The sequence below is a fragment of the Molothrus aeneus genome, chromosome 5 (genome assembly GCF_037042795.1).
Source record: "Molothrus aeneus isolate 106 chromosome 5, BPBGC_Maene_1.0, whole genome shotgun sequence".
In the NCBI taxonomy this organism is placed as follows: Eukaryota; Metazoa; Chordata; class Aves; order Passeriformes; family Icteridae; genus Molothrus; species Molothrus aeneus.
The window spans coordinates 56,812,314-56,830,060 of record NC_089650.1 but is presented as its reverse complement, the minus strand read 5'-3'; the positions used below and the strand labels follow the sequence as shown (position 1 = coordinate 56,830,060).

At 39.6% G+C, this 17,747-nt stretch overlaps 1 protein-coding gene across 6 annotated transcripts in view; it reads right to left on the bottom strand.

Moving 5' to 3' along the window:
- The window catches only part of SRPK2 (SRSF protein kinase 2), a 128,964-nt gene that overhangs the window by 75,096 nt on the left and 36,121 nt on the right, over positions 1-17,747 (bottom strand). Inside the window, exon 2 of one of the 6 annotated variants that reach the window (XM_066550850.1) lies at positions 10,018-10,081. The exons of 3 other annotated variants lie outside the window; for them this stretch is intronic. In XM_066550850.1, coding sequence (XP_066406947.1) covers positions 10,018-10,055 — 38 coding nt within the window. In that variant the 5' untranslated portion in view covers positions 10,056-10,081. Of the gene's footprint in view, positions 1-9,520; positions 9,577-10,017; positions 10,166-17,747 lie in introns of those variants that run through there. 2 more of the 6 variants (XM_066550849.1, XM_066550848.1) reach the window with 2 other exon arrangements.

Genomic DNA, 17,747 nt, shown 5'->3' with positions numbered 1-17,747 from the left:
AGAATAAGCAAGACGCTATGAAATGTTCAGGGGAAGGTATTAGGCCTGGAGGAAGACTGATATAGAAGTGGCTAAGGGAGAAATAAATAAGAGAAAATAGCAGGGAAAAAGGATAAATGGGGCAGGTACAGTACAAATAAGCATCTGGTCCATGCTTTTGCCTGACTAAGCCCTGTCCTTGATCATGACAGTCACTAAAACCCTATACCTGTCTTCTTTGTGGATACACTTTCTATTTGGAGTGTGTATGTGTGAACTCAAGCCAATTTCAAGTCAGACTGGCCAGCCAGTAAATAAGGTCCAAGTGCCAGCAACTCAAGTGAGAATATGAATCTTGAAGGCTCATGCATTTAGGGGCTAGAAACTACTTAGAGGATTTAAAATTGGCTAAGAGAGCACACAGAGCTTTCATGTGAGTTTCTGTGAAAATTCCACCAGTGGACTTCCACTGTAAGGAGTTAGAAAGGAGGAAAAGGACGAGGCTGTCCATGCAGTTCTTGCCTCAATGCTCTGTGTGTGTTGATGTGGGTGCCAATAAAAGCCCTGGATTGAGTCTCTGCTGCCCTGCACGCACAGCTGTGGATGCATTTTCTGCAGGAGAGCATGTGCATGCACACACACCTGTGGGGAGGCCATGCTCCTCACTGCCTGGCCCTGGGGACACAGCACTCACCTCTTCAGCTACAACAGGAGATATTGCCCCTGGGACACAGCAGTCCTGCACTCTCCTCTTCAGCTACAACAGGAGATATTGCCCCTGGGACACAGCAGTCCTGCACTCTCCTATTCAGCTATGACAGGAGATATTGCCCCAAGGACACAGCAGTCCTGCACTCTCCTCTTCAGCTACAACAGGAGATATTGCCCCTGGGACACAGCAGTCCTGCACTCTCCTCTTCAGCTACAACAGGAGATATTGCCCCAGGGACACAGCAGTCCTGCACTCACCTCTTCAGCTACAACAGGAGATATTGCCCCAAGGACACAGCAGTCCTGCACTCTCCTATTCAGCTACAACAGGAGATATTGCCCCTGGGACACAGCAGTCCTGCACTCTCCTATTCAGCTATGACAGGAGATATTGCCCCAAGGACACAGCAGTCCTGCACTCTCCTCTTCAGCTACAACAGGAGATATTGCCCCAGGGACACAGCAGTCCTGCACTCACCTCTTCAGCTACAACAGGAGATACTGCCCCAGGGACACAGCAGTCCTGCACTCTCCTATTCAGCTATGACAGGAGATATTGCCCCAGGGACACAGCAGTCCTGCACTCTCCTATTCAGCTACAACAGGAGAGATTGCCCCTGGGACACAGAGCCCTCCATGTCTGGCTACCTCTAACAACTGGCATGGCTAGAAGGACACATACCTTTAGCAAGTTTCTTAGCAAAGATATCAGTAACACTTTGAAGGTGAAGTGTCTAAATCTGCCTTAGGTTTGAGCTTGGGGTAGTCTTTAAGACTTTTAGTTGCAGACTGTTTAAGCTGTCCTGGCATCTGTTGGAACACACTCCATGCAGTTTTGCTAAGGCATTTTTTTAAAGCACTGAGTATTTAAATGATAGTAAAAAAATGCACTGGCATTCTCGGACACTGTCCTGCTTCAACTGGATGACTTCTGGTTCTTTTAATAGCCCTTGAAATTCCTATGTGCTAAACACATTTGAAAAGAATCTTGACCAGTTCTTTCCTGTATGTTTTCTTTCCAAGCCAGGATTCATTTAACAGAAAAGTAACATAAATAAAACAGATATACAGGTGAAACAAACTACATAAAAATTCAACTACAGAAACATATTCAATAAGATTGCCTTGGAGAAACCTGTGAAGAGATTTCCATAAAGAACAACAGCACTTTAAATATTAATGGTCTACACAAAAAACCCTCATGTATTCACTGACAGCATATTGCAGTTGGGGTGCCCAAGGAATAGGGTCTAAGTTAATTCATTGTGTCAGTAATCCACTCACAAACATCAAGAGCTCTTGAGAGAAAGAGGAGGAGTTTTTTCTCTGTAAGTTCATTCTTTTACTTTGGCTGTGGAACATAAGCATTCTGAGGATGGCTGTATCTCTCTTTATTTGGCTTTCTAGACTAATACTCTGAAACATTAATTACCTGGAAAGGAGCCGAGTGAGATTTCTAAGTCCATGAAGACTGTTTCTACTCTTATTTATAACAGAATGAAAGGTTTTAATTGATAAAAATGTACTTCAGAATCACTATGGTTGACCATCTTTTTCATACCTTAGGGAAGTCTTGGTCCAAAGCTGTATTAGTCTTCTTGGAAGCTGGCACTTATCATAGCTAAGGGACCAAGCAGCAGTGGAATTCCTGATTCTTGTCACATATGCAACAGGAGCTGTCAGAAAGGCTTTACACTGTCACACTAGGGATGACAAAGCACCACTCCGAGGAAACCACCACACGTGGTCTCCGAAGGGTATAAGGTAATCCTTTTATAGAAGGATTCATAAAGAGCAGAGCTAACGCCAAAAATCTTCCATTCTAGTTCATGGCATGAAATAAACAGAGGTGGATAGTGTCTGGTATGTGGGCACAGAAGGAACTGAAAGCTTCTGTGGACCGTGGCTGCAGCAGCTGCAGACAACAATGAGAATCTGTAGGTCCTAATGCTGGATAGAGAATAACACAAGAGCTGTCCACTGAAACCCACAGAAATGTCAAACCACCTTTCCATCTCCACCAGAAAAAAATTGCTGGGTATTTTCTGACACAGCAATTGCAGGAGAAAGTAATGATGTCTCTTTATAGTAGTATTAATGACAAAAATAATACTCTCAGTTTCTGCCAGAACTAGTAAAAGTTAAGCTTTGACAGTGCAGGACAGAAATGTAGTTTAACAGGAGTTTCTGCTGCAATTATATGACCTCCTTTGCCCCCACAAAAGACACACACTACCACCATACACAGCAGAACTGAGCAACAGAAGGATGAGCCCTTGCCTTCTTAGAAAGGATGAGACCATCTCACTAGGTTTGGGGCACAGGAAGTTGCTTCAGGAAAACAAAGCACTGAATTCTAAAAAGGTTTCATGTTACTCCAAATTGAAGCAGGTTAAAGAAATCCTCCTTTCCATGGAATTAGATTGCACCAAGCTCGGGGAAAACAAGTCTGGAAGATCAACCAGCCCAACAGTACAATATAAACATTTCACAACTCTCAAGAGAAGAAAATACCAATTTATGGTATTTATTAGCAGATATCAAGACAAAATTAGGACACTTTTATTAATACAGAGAGGTTATTTAAAGTGCCTTCATTAAACACAATGGTCAAAACTTCATACAAATAGAACATCTACATGAGATGTGGTTCTGGTTTTGAACATTGTCCAGCCAGGAAAAAGAAGCAATCAACCAGCCTGACTGACCTAAAGCTATAACCACACAAGGAAAACTCTATGGATATATTTGGTGAAGAACATAGGCAGAGCTTGGAGCTGCACACATTCCTTTGGTAATTGAAGCTTTAAAGATTAAAAAGAGAGAAAAAGAATGAAGCAGAAAAAAAAGGAAATCACAGTTCACTATCCATCTAGTCACAAATACCAGCATGAGTTTGGCAGGCATCCTAGATGAGATAAATTTCATCTGTTTTTAAGGTAACAGTGACTGTTCAGATTTTGTCAGAGATCACTCAAGACTACAGGTGAGTTTTGGAAGAAAATACAGAAGCACCTAAGGCAGACACTGGTTCAGGAGTGTAATGTTCCTGAAGAAAGAACTAGTAAAAGACCACCTGGTCACAACACCCTTTGGACAGAAAAGGTATTTTTCAATCCACTGGAAAGTTTAGATATCCTCCAAACTGTACAGTAGGGTTCACATAAAGTCAAAAGCTGAGAGATGGCACAATTTCCTGATAATATGCTTATAACACAAAATATGCAACAAAATTGAATGCTTAAATCTGCATGCATTTGCTTAATATGTTCCTAGCATCCCTCAGTAACTACATCAATTCTGGATCAGTGAAAACACATGTATCACAACACAGTAAATTCACTGAATTACATTAATATCTAAACATTTTATTATTAATTTGTAAGTATATAATATGAATATGCATACAATATGAAGACACAGAAAACCACAGATGAGTTTATCCTGTAATACACTACAGCAACAAAAGAAATGCAAGCTTTGGGCATAAATACACATTGTTTTATGCAATCTATCAGGTAACATTCGTTTACCATCCACCTAGGGGCTGGAGTGGACACTTTAGTGAAGGCATGACCAATACAGTGATTAGGCAAAACGTTTCAGGTCATGAAACAGACTAAATCTGTAATACAAAAGGCTTTGCTTAAAATGATCCATTACTTTTTTCCCAGACATTTTACCTGGGATAGAACTGGAATACTTTAGAAAGTATATTGTGCAAGTCATGGTTTTCCAATCTTTTACATACCTTTTTTTTTAGCCATTCAGTAACTGTGTTCAAACCACCACTGGATTGCTTGAGTTAGTTCCCAGTGAATAGCTCTCATACAGGAAAACCTCATACAATGCCCCAGAACCTTCCATCTCTCCCTTTCACAAAATTCTCTCATTTTAGTTCCAACAGGAACTGACAAAATCTGAGGTTTTAGTTTTCAGAAAGTATATGAGAAATTTCCCTGTAATAAATACCTCACAAATACCTGCATGATGAAAAGTTGCTAATTATTTTTAAAAAATAATTAAAGGAAAAAAAAAAGTAGTGCACAGGCCATCTGAGTAGCAGGGGTACTAATGATTTATTTTACTTGTAATTTTTTTACCTATAGCAGAAATTCCAGACAGAATAAACTGAGCAGAAAATGTATTTATAGCAGAAATAAACTGAGTCTATCCCTGGAAAGCAAAATACACTTAAAATTCTTAATCTTTTCAAAGTCTACTAATAGAGGCACAACTGGTTTAAAAAATTAAAGTACGGTGTCCCCTAAAAATATCACCTCAACATGCTCCACAAGTGGCTTCTTCTATATAAGCTATTTCCATTTTTTCCTACACAAGGACAATGGCACGTTGCAACATTCCTTGCCTCCACATCCCTTTCATATTTCACTTAAAAGCCTCACATGCTAAAACAAGTGAGACTGTGGAACCTTTAATATGATAGCCACACAAAACATAGGATTTATTTTGGTCCAGAACTGGCAATCTAAAATTAAGCACCCAGTGTAAGAGAGCTATACAGGTACACTGTCCCCCAAAAGTGTTGGTGGTGGAATGAAGTGCCTCCCTGGACAAACAGCTTAGGGCCCACACTCAGCTAGGATGATTTTCTTTCTATGAGATAAAATACAATAAATAGAATGAGCTTGTAATTTTGGGAGGAAAAGGGGGGCAAAATATATATTGGTCACTGTTACCACATATTAAACAAATCAGAAAAGTTATAGTTGTATGACCACTAAAACTAGATTTTAACTGTCCTGAAATGGAAGATGTACAAAATTTTTTTATCCTATAAAAAAGAACCAGTAGAAAAAAAGCTGAAAGAGAGCTAAAGAAAATACAGTATTTTGAAAATGTGTTTAAAAGTTACTGGAACTGATGAAATAGTTGCATTATTCTGACAACTATTTTTTTCAGTGTTAGTTACATAAATAATGGAATCATTATCTTATAATGCCCTATTATCTAACAATTATTCCAAACCATTTATCTTACATACAGCAATATCAGCTTACACATCATGTTGTTAGCTGATGGTTCTACTTTTAAACATTATTTCCATATTTATTACAAGTTACACTTCTACCTTAAAAGTAGTGCATCGACAACTAAATTTAAAAAAGAAATACTCACACACAAAAACAGAATTAAAAAAAATCACTGATGTTCCAAACCTGGAGGAATCTTTCAACATCATAACTTGTTTCACAATGCCTCCTCTAAAAACTAACATTAGGTCTGCCAGAAAAGAAAGCAGACAATACTCAGCCTCCATCTTTTTCCTTCCTTCTCATTATTTCAGATTTCTTCCTCCTTTACTTTATCCCTGAATGCCCTCTTGGCATGACCTGATGAAGAAACTATGTAAAAGCAGTGAGAAATACATTAATTTGCTCTGCAAAGATAAATTACAAAGATAGAGGGATATACATACCCCAAGGCTTAAAAAAACCCAACAAAAAGCCAAACCAAAACCACCATTATTCCTTAAAACTTGCCTGTACCACCTGACACCAAATACTTCTACACAGATTAACACAAACTTGTCATTTGAAAGGATCTTTTCTTTACTGCTATTTATGAAACCCCCCAAAATGATGAAAATTTAATTATATACATACCAGCTACCTACTTTAAGACTGTTCATAAGTGGCTGCTGTTTTTCAAAAAACACTGAAGCAGAAACTCATTTCAAAGAAACATGCTTATGCAGCATTTGTATGAAGAGGGGAAAAGAGCAGGTCAGACACTTCAGAGTGATCAGCCTTGCTAATAACCTTTATGAGAAAATGCTCCACGGTAAAACTGCACTGCTGACACAAATTTAGAAGCCAAAATCAGAGCTGAAGAAATAACAAGTTCTTTGTCCTAAAATGTGAAAAAGAAAAGTACTACATACAGGAAGTCTGAAGTCTTAAGAGTATAAAGCCATCCAGGTGAAAGAATTAACTTTTCTCAAAAAGAAACAGAAACTTGCCAAGAGTTCCACACAGCCCCTAAAAAGGGGGGGGGAAAATATCTGTGCAGCCGAAAGCATTCCCTATACTGTAGCTGAGAAGAGTGCATAACTCCTACACCAGAAATTAAAAGTATTTTCACCTTCCTGGAGGGCTCCTAAAAGACCATCCCTCCTCCATCTGGGTGCTGCTACCTGCTCCCTCAGGACATTGGCAAGGCTTGGAGCAGTAACCTCAGCCAGCCTCCAGGGAAACACAAAGAACAAGGAGGTACATCGTAGTTTAATTACTACTCATTAGATAAGGAAACCAGGCGAGTGTCACATCGTGAGCACGCTGTAGGAAAACATATCCATGGTCTCCTTCAGGCTCAGGCATCCAAACAAATCAATTCAGCACCAGCAGCTGCAGGGGGTTACCTGATCCACCGCCCAGCCCACGGGCACGCTCACATCCCCAGTTACCTGGGTTACCTTATCAACAAGGAACCAGGACTTCGGCCCAGGCAGCATTAACTACCTGGAAATTCAGGACATAGAGACTCTGCCTGATGGTGTCTGCTCAGGAAATATCCCATAGCATGCCAAAACACGGGTATCTTAATCTCATCACCTCAATTCTGCAACTTCAGTTTTTCTAGGGTAAGTGGAAAGGAAGGATGAATCTATGAAAAGTGTCTCAGGTTTGTATTAATTTACTTTTCAAGGCTGCCAATGTCTTTAAACATCTCAGAGGTTCCTCAACAAAAAGGTTCAACTTTCTTGCTAATGTCTCCTAAAAGGTTCTGAAATTCATAGCAAACAACTATCCTAGGAGAACGCTGCAGGATTTCTAAAATGCTGAGCCTCCATAACAGCCAAACCATCCATTATATCCCAGCTTTCTTCTCATCAGTAAGATGTGACAGCACGCTGAACTTGCCAAATGAGCAGGAAAACCTACAAACACCAAACTGTCTTGTAAAAACAAAGACCAGGGAAAGAAGGAGGCAAGTAATGGGCTCCTCTCTCATTCCTCCTGTATTCCCATTTCATCAGTCTCTGTAAATGCACAGGGCACCTCCTCTCCCCTCCCCTCTGGCTATGCAAGCGCTGTCTAGCAGCCTCTGCTAGCGTGGAAAACAAGAAACAAGCCATGGACTCTTTCAGATCTTCCACACAGCATTCCCACACGGAGAACTCAAGCTTCACAAGAAGCCCAACCACTAGGAGCAAGGATTAAAACCAGCAATAAATAAATAGGCAAGAATTCATTCCCTTTTTGTGTTTTTCAAGAACATGCATATTCTCATGTCTGCATGGCATAAATACACGTTGCAATTCTTCTACAGAGCAGATTAGGCCAGTTTAACAGTTCAGACACTCAATATTATAATTATTTCTTTTTTAAAAATCTTATATATTCATTTTCAAAGAGCCTTGAAAGGAACTGGCGGCTAATAGGATAGACAGCACTGTTTCATAACAGCTTGCAAAAAAATTCAGTCTATTTTTAGATGGGTGAAAAGAATGTGGTTATTTAAAAAAAAAAACAAAACCCTCCTATGAAATAAAGATGTTTTCATTTATAGCTGACCATGCAGCTGATATGTCAAACCAATCTCCAGGTGAACAGTACCATATATTTAAATCCTCAAAACAAATCTGTGTGCATATACAACAGCCACATTTTAATCTTTATTGCGTGATAACACATCATGCTGTTAAAAAAAAATCTTACTTTTTAATGACAGTCATTCAAATGAATCTCAGACAAATGCATCTTTTTCTAATTGTGTTAAGATCCTTTAAAAGGACCTCTTCATCTAGGACTACCATTAGTTCAACCATGAGCATGTTCTGCTCAAAACCAGACTGATCAGGTGTCAGGTGCTGCATAACACTCATTTTGATAAAATAAGTATCTGTATTATACACCAAATTCCCACACAGCAATGCCAACGTAAGTCTTTCCAAAAATCAAGTTAACACCTGTTTCCTTTACTATTTTCACTCCATCATCCTCCCTGTTACCACCACCATTTTATGAGTCTTGTATTTAAAAATTTTAGGCATAAGAGTGGGATAAAGGTTAAAAAAAACCACTTGCATTTTCTCTCCTCATTCTTAATTTTGAACAAATAAATACTAAAATTTCTCTCAAAGCTCTTCTTATATATCTCCATTTTGGAAAGGTGACTTAACATCCCATTCCCCCCCACCATTTTCTGAATCTCTTATTGCTGGTATTTTGTTATAACCACAGCTGGTGAAAGGCAATGCAGTTTGCTTCTACATATCATACGTAAATATACTTATAAATCAAATTAAATTGCTCATTTTGGTTTTTCAAACCACCCATGCCACACAGCACTCGTTCATTTTGAAAGATGTCTTTTAGCCTGTTTCCTTAAGATAGCATTCAGTGCCTTATCATGTCTCTCTAAGCTGAGCCATTCAATAAAATAAACTTCAGCTCATCATTTCAGCCTAACACAGTTTGAGAGCTTAAAATTAACAGTATTTTTTTACCAGCATCCAATATTAAAATGGTGAAACAAAACATTCAGAGGGTCTTTTGCATACAGCCAAAATGTTTATTGTAAATAATGGGAGGAAAATGGTATTATGTTTCCCTAGACTGAAGCAGTTTCAAAACCAAAAATGCCCTAAAATGCAGCTGCAAGCAAAACAGAAGTGAGCAGGGCTGGTTTATTTAAAATCAACAAAATAATCACCAGGAGGCTATTTCACGTCAGAAGACTTAAATGTACATTTAGTACCTTCAAGTATTTCCCTAAAAATGAAACAGCTACTTGAAATAGCACTAATCTGATTGACAGATAAAATAATTGCTTTAAAAACACTTCTGAGTCATTTTGTCCTTACCTGCAGGCATGAACCATTACTGCATGCAGCGACTGCTCCATTTCCTAGCACAGACTTGAACAGGGATCACATCTATCTTACAGAATGTGACTAATAGGGGGGATTTGCGATTCCTGAGCTACTTTCCAAAGGACACTCCCTTTTCCACATAACCGGGCACGAAACGCTCGGCCAAGTTCTATTTGCTACCGATGCTCACGGGCAGGAGCGCGGGCAGGAGCGCGGGGTCTGCGCGGCGCCGCTCGCCTGACAGGCGCGGCGGAGCGCGGGGTCTGCACCAGCCAGCCCCGCCGGGATCCGCATGCTGCAGCCCGCCGGGCTCCGGGGCACGGCCGGCCACCGGCAACCGCGGCCAAAAGGCACAAAGCTCGACCGGGAGGGCAGGCTGGGTGGGCACGGTGCGAGATCCAGCATGCAGCACACGCGGACAATGCCAGCAGCCCCGCGGAGGCAGAGGGAGAAGCCCCGCGTTCATGCGGACGGGGATGCGGCCGTACCTTTCTGGAGAGGACGACTTCTCAGAGTTAACTGACATCAGCAGCTCAGTCTTCTGCTTGATTTCTGGAAAAATCAGAAAACGTTCACCACCGACGCCGCCTGCCCTCGCCTTCCGGAGGTCTCGCTTCCCTGCGCCCTTTTGTCCGCCGGAGGCCCGGGACGCGGCGCTGTGCGAGGCCGCCCAGCCGCGCTCGGAGGGCCGGGCCCGCGCACATGACCGCGCACGGCGGGCGGAACCATCGCCGAGCGGGGGGCGCCGCTCCGCGCCCGAGCCCGCGGGGGCAGCGCGGGGGTCGCGCCACCGCTGCCGCCTGCGGGGGGGACGCGGGGGGTGCCCGCCGAGGGGAAAAACCCCGAAACAAAAGATTCCCGGCACGGATCGTCTTCCCGGGTACCGTGCTAAGAGGTACTGCACACCCGCCAAAGCCTCCAGATCAAGAGCCCTGAAAAATATGGCTCTTTGAATCATTTTTGTCACAAAAAGCCAGGTATCAAGTCACTACTTTCACACACGGCTGAGCAACCAGATGTGGAAAACGCTAGGCACACCTGGATTTTTGTTTTTTAGTGGTCTGCCTCTAATGTCCCCCAAATACACTTTGAAAAGTCATATTTCCTTTTTCTTTTTTTTTTTTAACACCTAGTAATTCCCCCAGAGGGTGGCTGGGCTCTGAACAGGCTCCCCAGGGCAGTGGTCACAGCCCCAGCCTGGCAGAGCTCAAGGAGCGTTTGGGCGATGCCCTCAGGCACATGGGGTGACTCCTGGGAATGGTGCCATGCAGGGGGGACTTGGGCTTGATAATCCAGGGGGTTCCTTCCACTCAGCACATTCTGTGATGCTGTGATCACCAGGCCAGCACCTGTAAGGCCTGGGCTGGTCCCTTGTTCCCAAAATGCTGGCAGCACACCCTGGCACGGACACCCAGCATGCTGACCCCAAGCAGAGATGCACCTTGCCACTCACTCCACAAGATCCTGTCAAAGCAGAACAGACTGCTGAAAAGTGAATTCACCAGGTGCTCTGGAGTCAAGCACCCAAAAAACCCAAAAGAACAAAGGGATGTGAACCTCATTTTAAGACCATATCCTCGCTGGAGACTGTATTACCTGTGGTAATAATGGTAAGACCTGAGCAAGACTATGTCAACTTGTTAACAGCCACAGTAAACCTGAACTCTAAGGGATTAACCATTCCACAATGGAAGACCTTCACCCTGACTTTTCTTCATCTCTACATACATATCTTAGGTACAAAGCCACAGAAATTTCTGAAAACAGAAGAAGAAAAGCTGGGTAACTAGATTTATTAATTTTTTTTCAACCACAGTTACCAAAGTATTATTACTATCTGAATGAGTTTATCACTCTCATGCTCTGGTGGAAGGCATGCAAGCTAGCCAGTGATCAGCACCTTTTTGAGCATATGCCACTTGTTCTTCCCAAAACATACTGATCAGAAGAACCTCCAAGAAGTATCTCAGTTCTCACATCCAAAGTAGACGCTTCTCAGATTTTTGAAAACATATCTGTGAAATGTCATTATGTTCACAACTGGCTCCACTACATGACTGCAAGTACCATAAAAAACTTCTTTTACTGTTGTCCATCCCAGGCAGCAAGTGGTCCTACAGTCACAGCTACCAGATCACTTCTCTGCACCCCCAGACACACATCCCAATGCAGGGATGAACTAAAGTAAATGTCTCTACTACAGAGCCTTGACACCAACTGACTATAAACATGGTCCTCAACTTCAAAGTCCAACAAATTTTTAATTGCTTCTGAAGATGCTTATAAATTAAAATTGATTACATAAACAGATATTAAAAAGGCAGGATTTTATAGCAAAACAAAATCCACAGAGTTTGGAAGGAAGTGATCAAGTTATTTATTCCATAACTAAGCCTCCACATAGGCGTTGCAATGGATTATTATACTAAGACTTTATTGCTAACAGTACACCACAGGATGCTAAAAATAAATCCAAGATATAAGTTATTTCACCACAAACTTTGAGTCCCTGGATTCTCTACAAGACATTTCTCCATGATGGTATTAAAGCACATAATTTAATTTTACTTCTAGTAACCAAGTGACAAGAGAGACTTATTTAATATAGCTGCAAGAAGAACTTCAATAAAATGAGACCCCATAGGAAAAAAAATTCCAATGTCTTAATGAGCATCCACAATTAGGTAACACTCTTTTAACAAGGTTTTGTGGTTTTTCTTTCCTGTTCCCCTTCTGTCAATTTGAAATATTTTCTTATTTTGGATTTACCAATCTTCTGTCTCTGCTACCTGAGATTTTTACAAGTAAGGATCCCTTTTGTTCATTTTTAAAAGCAAATCTGTACTTTTACACATCCATATGGCACCAGCAAACTCAGGCTGATACCACCACTATCACTCCTCATACAAAACTGATTGTGGGAATATCACCAAAATAAGACACATGAGTTTTACACTAAGTGCCTTTAGGCCATAAGAGAATAATGGCTGGAGAAACAGCAATGTTTTCATTTGTTTATTTTGATTATTTATAAATTACATATCCAGAATTCTGGGATAATTTACAGAATTTATTAGAACTTAGAAATTGCATCCCAAGTCCAAATAACATAACAGAAAAATCCCTTCAAACTGCAGCCACCATAGCACCACTCTATTGGCCATTGAGTCCAGAAGAATGCAAATTACAGCAGTATTTGTTAAACTCAAAGTAACAGAAAAAGAAAAGAGAGGAAAAATGAAAGTTTTACAATTGAATAGCTCTTCCTGGAGGTTTCTCGTTTCAAGACCCCCCAACCTAACACAGAATTAACATTTCCACTTTACCTCAAGTACAGTGCCACAAAGGCAAATGCTGGGCTGTTCAGGACCTGCACCTCTTAGAGATTCAAGGAACCACACCTTTAAAGGGTTTCATGAGTAGATTCAATAACTGTACTGTTCAGCACCCAGAGGTACAGAGAACTGCTGAGTGAGCAAGCATTTACATCCTGACTGAAGAGTTTTGGGTTGTCCTAATTTCTGAGGCCACAAAAAAGACAGCACTCTATACAGAACCACATCCAGAACAGATCATAACACTGACTGAATAAAAGTTGAAGATGAATGAAAATTAGAGCTTGCATATCTCAAAGCAGCAGTTAATGCAGTAAATTTTTTCAGCTACAAAATACCAATAAATTCAGGTATGGGGTAGTATCGTTGTCACCAACTCCTCAGTCATTCCATGCACTTCATCAGCCCACTTTGAATCATTTTGCAGTGTACAGATCAAGTGGCAGACAACTGGCTCTCAGCCAATGCCTGAGAGAAGCAGATACACTAAGTCTCTAAAGCCATACTATTCAAGCTGTGATTGAATGAAAACAAAAACCAGAAAGGCTCTACACTGCCCAAAATGGCTTCCTAATCATCGTGATTGTTATTCTTTCAAACCAAAGGAAAGCCAAAACTAACCATAATTTTTTTTTTTAGCCTAGATGTTTGCCTCTTCTGATACATTCAAGTGGAAATTGTGTGTTAGACTAGAGAAAAAGGCATCAGATGAAGTTAAAGCAAGAAGGCATTTGCTAAGCCAAAAAATAAAAAGACCAGAGTCTTGGAAAAATGGAGAGAAGAGTCCTAGAAAGAGATGCTGGCAGTTTCTAAGCTCACAGGGGATTTGTCAGAGAGCATCATATCAAAAGCTCCAAGCAACCTGAAGTTTCCATACCAAATTTAGAACAAAACACCTCAGAAATTATAAGGGAAGAAACTCTCCACACAAGATGAAGAAGAGAAATTCTGTTATTTCAGCAGTGTGAAAGAAGAACAAAAAAAAATTATGTGGGAACTAGGGATATCTATATAATCTGGAAAAAAGAACAGAAGAGCAGAATTAGCCTGAAGTTTTGTTTATTTGTTCTGTCAATTAAAAAAAAATACACAAGAGCTCTCCACAATAAAAGAAAATAAAAAAAATCCTAGCTGCTGTTTAAGCACAGATGGAGAAGTGTGGACAAGGTATATGGCACTGCACAAACTGTTCCCTGTGACATATGTGTAGATATCAGAGTCACCACAATTTCAAAGTCAACTGACAGAAGTCACTGTTTCACTAAAAATTTAATCATGTCTACCACAAACAGATTATCTCAATGGTCTACAACATGTTCATCAGTCAAGATTAAAATATCTTACTGACAGTGCATGTATTAAATTTATCCAGGGCAGAGATCCACTGTTGCAGAACTCAATTAATACAGCTTCTTCCTCCCACCACCCCCAAGCCTTTTGGGAGCAAAGGAAGAGACAAAGTAGCATCTAAACATAATTACCTTCCATTTTTTGCAATGTAAACCCTGCCATACAAGTTTTCATACATCCTTTTAAAAATAAATATTATACTAAACAAATGCAAGAAAAATATACTTCATTTTTAATTAATAGGTAGGCTCATCCACACATTCTGTTAGTCAAATCAGATCATAAACTAGCAGGTTTAGTGCTTTTCTTCCATTTTCTGTGTGGTGTGTATGTTAGGACACAAGCTTGAGGTGCTTTTAGCCTTTCTTCTTCACTACCTTTAAACATGTACTGCCTTATCAATATCCATCCTAGTCTATTCTCCACTGAATTTTCCATCCTTGCATCACAATTACAGCTGCTTGGATCTTACAATTTGCCTATAAAACCTCATCCTACTGCAAGTTGACTACTTCCAGTATTACTCTTAAAAGAAATAGTCCTGCTTCCCAAATGAATCTATGAAGACAGATCTGAAACTATTAAACAAATAAAATTAATCAAACTGTCTAGTCTAAGTAATTTTTCAGCCTTGAAGTCATGAAGTGCATTAGGAACTTTGGTATCAGTAATGTGATTTTATGTGGACAGATCTATGTTTTGAGCTTTGGATAATTGTACAAGTGACATGCTAAACAGCACAAAAGGCAATACATTTAATTTCTCCCAATGAGGTGCTGGACCCTAAACAAAATGAGACAGATTTGCACACAACTTGAGAAGTTCACTGCTTTATATGTTTTAGATCATATACTTTTAAAATAAATAGTTCTAAAAGACTGCTAGAATCACAGGCCATGTGATTAAAATGGGTTTCAAAATGGCACAAACACAGAGCAAGCTTAAATTTGATAAGCATATGAATACTATATGAGGTAGTATTGAAGCATAAAGAGTATAACTGCTCTAAAATAAAATCATCTTCCAGATGTTACTAAGCTTTTGAAGTGAGGGAAAAAAATAGTACCTTTATGGACTTCTTCAGGTCTCTCATAACATTCACATCAATGCTGATACACAAGAGAGCAACTGCCTCACTGAAGAATAAGTGACAGAAAAACTAGAGGCAATCTCCTCTTGAGGAGATTACATTAATATTATTAGTATTTTTCCTCTTCAATATGTTAAATAATATTTCTGCTCAGAGCATGAGGAAATTAGAACTTTTGAGGTAACACCATACTTGTAATATTAAAATCACCATTTTAAGGAACTGTTTACTTCCAAATGATAAAGCAAACTGTCTCCTTTCCTAAAGACATGTATTAGAAAAAGTCAGTAATACTGAAATGCACTTTAAATTTTAAACATTTTTGTAAGAGTTGTGTTTTAGTTACTGCACTGAATGTACAGCATGTTTTGAAAACAACACTTCCTTGTCCCACATACAAGTTCTAGGGACCAGATACAGATACAAAGGGAAGTTTTTCTCTGTACACTGCACAAGTTCAACTACAGCTGGGTCCCACTCATGCTCAGCTCAGCAGACAATATCTAGGAGTCAAGACCTAATGGTGGAAAAAAATATATAGAATTTTTTTTTTAAAGTCTCTCATTTTCTCTTGCATAAAGGGGAAGATGGATTTACTCAGTATCTACTGGTATATTCCATGGATCATGTTAATAGTACTGACTCTTTTGGGGTTTTTGAGAAACTATATGTTGCATCTGATCTTCTCCTAGAGATCTCAGAGCCACTACCTTTTACATCTCTGATATACTTAAAACTACTGGAACCATATGCTCAGGTACTTTTAAAGAACATATTCATAGTATTCATATTCACTGTTGTCCTTCTAAACAGTTTTCCACACATGAGCTGTGGTTGAAAAATAATACTTTCACAAAATATTCTGAGGAAAACATGTCTTCCTTCAAAATGGCTGCTAGTCCCAGTTAGTACCCAAAAGTTAAGTCTACCCTAATTCTTAAAACCAGACATCCTTCACATGCAGATGACACTGCCAGTTGCTTAGCACAGTTCTCCTTAACAGAAATGGAGGCCAAAGCTGCTCTGGAAGACAGTACATACTTTAAATGGTAGTTGTTGCCTTGTTTTTGCAGAAGAAAATGAAAGACTATTTATTGAAAACTTGCAGAACAATGGTAGCTCATTCAAGAAAAACAGCAACACCAGTATTACCATTTTACAACTACATTTCACTCAATCTTCACCATGAGGAGGACACTGGAAAACACAGGATACAGAAAGGAGTGAAATGTGGTAGGAAGGAAGCACACACTGCAGATCACAAGAGTGAGAACAAGCTTGAGAACATCAACAATACAGTCAAGCTTGTTTCTGCTTCTCCAAAAGGGAAAAAGGAATACAAAATGCACAGATGAATTTGCCTTTTACTTGTTTAAATAGTTGGTTTCCAAATATATAAATATACATAATTGATGTAAGTTACACCTCTGAAGAATTTTTAATGCAGTCAGATTATATATTAATAATTTTGAAGGAAGTTTGTAGATAAATTTGAGGAAATATTAGATATTTAAGATAAAAAGCATTACTATATGCTACAGTTACTCAATAAGTGGTCCATTATGAACATAGGGAAGCGGAATAATTTATGTTTAACTAGTTAAACATAACTATTAATTGGAATTTCTTTTAGTCATCCACATAACTTAACTAAGCCCAGCTGACATTATCTGGTATTTCATTTATTAACAGACTGTAATATTCCTTAATAAAGTGCTTACTGAAACACAAAGGTGACAATAAGAGGAATTCCTCATTCTCATAGTTCTGCTGGGTCTGGCAGCATTTGCTGTACCAGATGTATGCCCAGCACCACGTTGCTTTTCCCTCCCTCCTCCCATCTCAGGCCAATAAACAACTCTGACCAAAGTTTCTTTGAAAATCCATCGTTTTACAAAAAGCCATTCTGCAAAGAAAAAACAATTCTTCGTTTTGCATAACTACTTGTCAGATTACCAGGAAGCACACCAAAGAAAGCACTATTCACCCCAAATATATCTGTGCTTGTTATTTCCTAATTATTGTCATACTGAACTTTATTATTTAGAAGTATTTAATGTTTATGAGAACAGTTTTGTTTGGAGGGGACAGGGACATAGTTGAGAACATTTTCTAGAGCTGCCAGAAAACAGAAAGCTTATTCCTACAAGTTTATTAATTTTAGGGGGAAAAGAACAAACAGCCCAAGCCAAAATATTCTAAGTATCTTAAAGCATATCCTTTGTCCTTTTAAAATCAGCTGCCAATTGCTTCCTATTGCTAGGCAAAAAACCATATTTCCATATGGAAATAGCTGAACACAAGGTAGCTAGAGACAGAGTGAATTAAAAATTTATACATGGACAGCTTTTCTGCTGAAGCTGAAAAAACTTCAAGTTCCAGCAAAATAATGAGTGTTATATACCCTCAAACTACATAATTTGTAATATTTTCACTATCTTAA